At 37.2% G+C, this 6,000-nt stretch overlaps 1 protein-coding gene across 3 annotated transcripts in view; it reads right to left on the reverse strand.

Annotated features, from left to right (window-relative positions):
- Positions 1 to 5,156, reverse strand: part of LOC126481184 (ribokinase-like) — a 56,662-nt gene extending 51,506 nt beyond the window's left edge. For 2 of the 3 annotated variants that reach the window (XM_050104772.1, XM_050104773.1), the window contains exons 1-2: positions 4,946 to 5,155; positions 4,723 to 4,855 (exon numbers count right to left, since the gene is read on the reverse strand). In XM_050104772.1, coding sequence (XP_049960729.1) covers positions 4,723 to 4,855; positions 4,946 to 4,998 — 186 coding nt within the window. In that variant the 5' untranslated portion in view covers positions 4,999 to 5,155. Of the gene's footprint in view, positions 1 to 4,722; positions 4,856 to 4,945 lie in introns of all 3 variants that reach the window. The other variant, XM_050104771.1, reaches the window with a different exon arrangement.
- Between the last annotated feature and the right edge of the window lie 844 nt (positions 5,157 to 6,000).

Genomic DNA, 6,000 nt, shown 5'->3' on the forward strand with positions numbered 1-6,000 from the left:
GAGGGATGGAAACTTGTACATTTATGTTAAAAGAGACCTCCAATTCGTAGTTATAAGTGACATGATTTCTTTGAGTGAAGAAAAGCATTTTGAGCTCTCAGAAATAGAGTTACAAGAACAAAATACACTAAAAAATGTTTATACTGTGCTTATATAGGTCTTCTAAAGGTGATGTCAAAACCTAACACAAGTGCTAGTTAAGGTACATAATCCTAAAGGACATATTGTTATTTGTGGACATTTAAATATCGATATGATGAAAGCGTAAGAAGTCAGCAACAGATTCTTGAATGTCCTGAACAGTTATGATAACTCACAACAGGTAACAAATGCCACATGAACAATGAATCACTCATACTCCATTACTGACCATATTCTAGCAGCCATCAACCTAAATGTTGTAGGTAGCTGTCAAAACCCCTGCGGTAACAGACCATTTTGGTCAAATTGCAGAACTCAAAATACCCACAAAGAAACAAACAAATGTGCTTAGCTACAGAAGGGCATTTTCAAAATAAATGAGGTGCAAATTTGCAATGCGGATGACCAGGCAGACATGGTCAGAAGTATATTCAGGACCACAGGTAAATGAAAAATTTAACAAATTCATGAACATATTCAGATTAAAATTTGAGAAGAAATTTCCTAAGATTGTACATTCTGTTAGGGAGTCTAGTAGAAGGAACTGGGTAACAAGAAGTATCAGAAAATCGACTGGATCTCTCAAATATCTCAGTTCTATTATTTAAGAAAATAAGAGTGACCCAGCCATCTTGAAGTTCTTTCTCAGATACAATAGAACATACAGAAAACTGTTGCAGGGAGCAAAAAGAATCCAAAATGATAAGACCATACAGAACTAAAACAATAAAAGCAAGTTTATTTACACTACTAGCAATGCAAAGCCAAAGCAGATGAATAAAAAAATTAGAAATACAGATAGTTTAACAGATAACTAAAGACCTGCATAACCTTGTAAACAACTAATTTAGTAACACAGCAACCAAACTGCAAAAAAGCTTCCAAAAATAGAACGTACAGCTACAAATAATAATGTACCTCATACAAAGCTGCTGCTAACCACCACTGGGGAGGAAATCAGTAGGATTGCACATACATTTAAGGTCCATAGGTCTAGACGAAGTCCCAATGTGTCTACTAAAATACTGCATTAACAGCATAAAAGTACCCCTAACATGTTTATAAATGAGTCGTTCTCATCAGGTTGCTTCCTGGATTATCTAAAACAGGCAAAAGTTCTCGCCATACATAAAAAGGTGACACAGTAAATATGGAGAATTATAGAAAATTACAAACCAGTGTCATTACTGCCTTCCTTTTCAAAAATAACAAACTATTATGTAAAAAACACTTATGGATTATTTAAATAAACAAACTTTTGCACAAAGAACAGTTTGGTTTCAGATCTGGAATGGAAAAAGAAGCTGCTATAACAAAATTTACAAAAGTAATTTCAGAAGCCCTAGACCTCAGTAAAGCATTTGACACAGCCGATCATGAAATACTTTTAGGTAAAATTGAAACACTAGGAATACTGAAAGGGGGGGGGGGGGGGAGGAGGAGGAGGAAATAAATGCTTTAGGTCTTACCCTGAAGAAATGGTGTACAGATATCCCAAATTTCAAATGGCTCTACTTATATGGTGAAGCATCTTTCAGACCCAGAATAATTTGAACATAAAGTTCCTCAAGGGAGCACGTTAGGCCCTTACTGTTCTCATTTACATTAATGACTTTCTGCTATGGGTCACTCAGGCAAAACCTGTGCTATTTGCTGATGACAGCAACATCATAATCACAGATAGGACACCAGAAATGTTAAAAGTAAAAGCTGAAACGGCACTTACGGCAGTTTGCAACATGTCAAATAACAATTAAGTAACTCTTAATGTAAAAAAAGATTAACAACATGAACTTATACATAAATAAAAACCTAACATAACAAAACTTAAAATACATAATGAAATTATACAGTGTGTAGCTTGCACAAAATATTTAAGTATGTATGTTCATCAACAATTAGAATGAGATGAACATAACAGGGTACTTGGAAAAAGAATTAGCACAGCATGCTATGCCTTACGAACACTACTCACAATGTGTAATAACTTACACCTAAAAGCAACATACTATGCACACATACATTCTAACATCAGTTATGGCATAATATTCTGCGGTGCAAATGCTCAGAATGAGGAAAATGTGTCCAAAGTGCAAAAATGAGCCATCAGAATAATGAGCACGAGTCATAAAAGAGCCCATTGCATTAGGCTATTAAAAAAAGGGGGTATTCTGACAGTTCCAAGTGAATACATATTCCAAACTGCAGTTTTTTTATATCGTCAACCCAGATACAGTGATTGTTTGTAGCTGGTCTGAATGAACAGAGCAAAGATCCAAACCACTATGTGTTACCAAGGAGTCACGATACATAAACTGCCAAAAGAGATTGAAAACATAAAGGAACTCAATGAATATAAAACATATCTTTAAAAAAAGTTGGTTGACAAATTACAAAGTAGACAAAGAGAATGGAATATGCTCATAAGCAACATGATATATTGTAGTTTGTAATTTACACCACGCAATACAAAACCATGGGGTAGCCTTATGATAAATTTCTCTTCTGCTTTATGTAACAGAGTGATGCATTGTGTATACATATATTTTTATTACTAATTTCTTATGTATAGCCTGCTTTTTCCATTATCTTACACACCTCTATTATAACTTAAATGCATAAACACTCAGCAGCAAGAACATTATGACACCGACCTACTACAATTATAAACCCAAACAGACAATAGCAATGTCACCTGGTGAAGACGCAAGACCACTACGGTCGCAGGTTCGAATCCTGCCTCGGGCATGGATGTTTGTGATGTCCTTAGGTTAGTTAGGTTTAACTAGTTCTAAGTTCTAGGGGACTAATGACCTCAGCAGTTGAGTCCCATAGTGCTCAGAGCCATTTGAACCATTTTTAACACCACAACATTGGCAACTACAGCTGAAATGGTTAGGTGACCATCGGCAAAGACATTGGTGCAGTGGCAGAACACTGCATGGTCTGATAAATCCCAATAACGTCTTCAACATACCAATGAGAGGGTGCGAATCCGTCGTCTATCACAGGAACATCTATGCTGTGGGATGGAAACAAGCTGGCGGCAATTCCATTATGCTCTGGAAAACATTCACGTAGGCATCCATTGGTTCAGTGGAGCTCATGCAAGGCACCATGACAGCCAAGGAGTATCTTACACTGGTTGCAGACTACTTACATCCCTACATGATTATCATGTTTCCTGATGGCAGTGCCTTTCTCAACTAGATAATGTGCCAGTCACAAGGCCAAGAGTGTGACGGAGTGGTTCAAGGAACACAATTGTGAGTTCCAGTTGATGTAATGTCCCCCCAACTCATCAGGCCTGAACGTGATTGAACAAATTTGGTCCGTGATTGAACGTAACATCAGAGCTCATTGGCCTTCTGCCCATAATTTATGGGAATTAGGTGACTTTTGTGTGTGCCAACTCCCTCCAGTGACCCACCAAGGCCTCACTGCTTCCATGCCATGAGGCATCACTGCTGTTATCTGTGCCAAAGGTGGACATATCTGCTACTAAGTAGGTGGTCATAATTTTCTCGCTGATCAGTGTACATGAGTATAATTATGACATCCATAGAAATAAATTTGTCTACAGATGAATGAATACATAAATAAATAGAAATATTGTCTAATGCTGAATATTTGTGCATTCATGTTTTACTATCTTCCGGATTTCTCTGACAAGGCAATACTAGCCAGTAAGTCACAATGGGATTGAACAGAACTCATTTTATTTTTCACACTCTTCACCTGGTATACAGAATCCCACTTCTCCTCTGCTAGTTTGTATTTAAAGCTGGTAATGTTTGAGATATTCAGATGTTGTTTCTGCAGAACAGATTTTTCTTTTCATGGGCACTGCTGAATTTAGGTAATCTATCACGTGACAAAAGTCAGAGTAATGAAAACCTAAGATAACGAATTTTAAGTCACCTACTTGCTGATTATAACTTTACTTAAAAGTTCTTGGTAGAATTGCATTTGCAGCTCAAGTTAAATACTGCTGTCTATTACTTCCTAAGACCTCTCACAATTTGCATAGACATATATAAAAGCTTATGTGTCACTGATTTTCCTACATTTCTCTGTCTTTTGCATTTCTTTCCTCTCTGATAAGGAGGATCACAAGTGGATTAATCTAAACTGTTGTCAATAGTACAGTTCACTGTAGTTCATTTGTACTAAATGGGCCTAGTGCATATATATACATATATATATAGCTCTTAGGCTATACTGAAAATCGTTAATATAACGCCAAAAGGTTGTGAAATATCAAAGGGAAATCCACTCCACAAAATAAAAATAGACTGCTGGGAAATTAGCGAAAATTGCAGAATAGGTAACGTTTATTTGGAAGTTCTGTGCAATCCATGTACCGGTATTGATCTATGAAATCAATTTTTGATCTACAATCATACTTATGTTTATGACTAATGCTGCCTCAATCTTAATCGCACTCATAAAATCGATGTATTAGACACATTATCCGTTTTCATTTCGATATTTATGGAATATTTACGAAATATTTACATAGGAAACCTGAATCAACTCTGTACTCTATCTCATAAACAAAAGTATGTCACAAATACTTACGCGAGCTACTAGTCCTGTTCGAGCTCCCAATCTAGCGGCCGATACACACTGATTTGCACCTTTTCCTCCAAAACCTTTCTTAAACTTGTAACCTTCCAGTGTCTCGCTCGATCTTGGTAAGCGTGACACGTAACTGTAATGAAAGAAATAGAAAGGAAATGAATATGCTATATTCCTTGAATAGTATTAAGTACAAGAAAATGTGAACAGGTTTCCTCATTACCAGCAAAGATCTATCATACAAGAACCTACAATCACAATTTCTGGATTCGCCATCGCAACTATAAGTTCGACGGCTTTAAACGTTATCTTCGCCGTTTACGTAAGAGGTTATCGCACATCTCTAGAGTGATAACCAACAATGACACTGTTTACGACCACAGTAGTGTCTAATTTTGTATTCGCGCTCTGCCACTAGTTACACGTCAAAGATGGTGTCCTTCGGAAAATGCGCCACTTGTGTAATTAAGTCTCAACATATACTTGCCTTATGACCAACATGTCAATGACAATGTGATGATCTCAGATTGTTGCCTTGAGAAATGTTGAACGGCAATAAAGCCCTTGCAAAATAAATTTCGAGCGTTTTCCTGTATGCAATAATTGCTGGCGCCAATCCATTCCTACATGGTAGGGTGCACACCTTCGACCATAGATATAGGTAGACTGGTCATGACGTATATTTCGTGGCACCAACATTTCTACTGCTATACCACGTGACTATTGGCAAAACAAAGGTGGTATCCTGTTGTGCTTATGGTTGTACCGAGCGTTTTGTGAAGGGAAGTAACATTAAATTTCACGTGTAAGTATTATTAGTATAATTTAGCGGCATTTCTTGAATACTGATAAACTATTGTGTGTATCATATCCTTACCCAGAACGCCACAGTTACGTAAATTGGCGGTTTCAAGTGCTGTGTGTGTTTGCAATCGTATATATTTCTTGAAACGGTAAGCTACAAAGCTGCTTTTTCTCTTTCGTATTGGTTTCCAAAGGATGAAGGGCGCAGGCAGATGTGGATACAGGCAGTGAAACGAAAAGATTTCAAGCCTACTGCGCACACACGCATCTGTTCGAAGCACTTTGAAGAATATATATAAACAAAGATGATGTGACTTACCAGACGAAAGCGCTGGTATGTCGATAGACACACAAACATACACACAAAATTCAAGCTTTCGCAACCAACGGTTGCTTCGTCACGAAAGAGGGAAATAGAGGAAAAGACGAAAGGATGTGGGTTTTAAGGGAGAGGGTAAGGAGTCATTCCAATCC

The sequence above is a fragment of the Schistocerca serialis genome, chromosome 5, assembly GCF_023864345.2.
Source record: "Schistocerca serialis cubense isolate TAMUIC-IGC-003099 chromosome 5, iqSchSeri2.2, whole genome shotgun sequence".
Lineage (NCBI taxonomy): Eukaryota > Metazoa > Arthropoda > Insecta > Orthoptera > Acrididae > Schistocerca > Schistocerca serialis.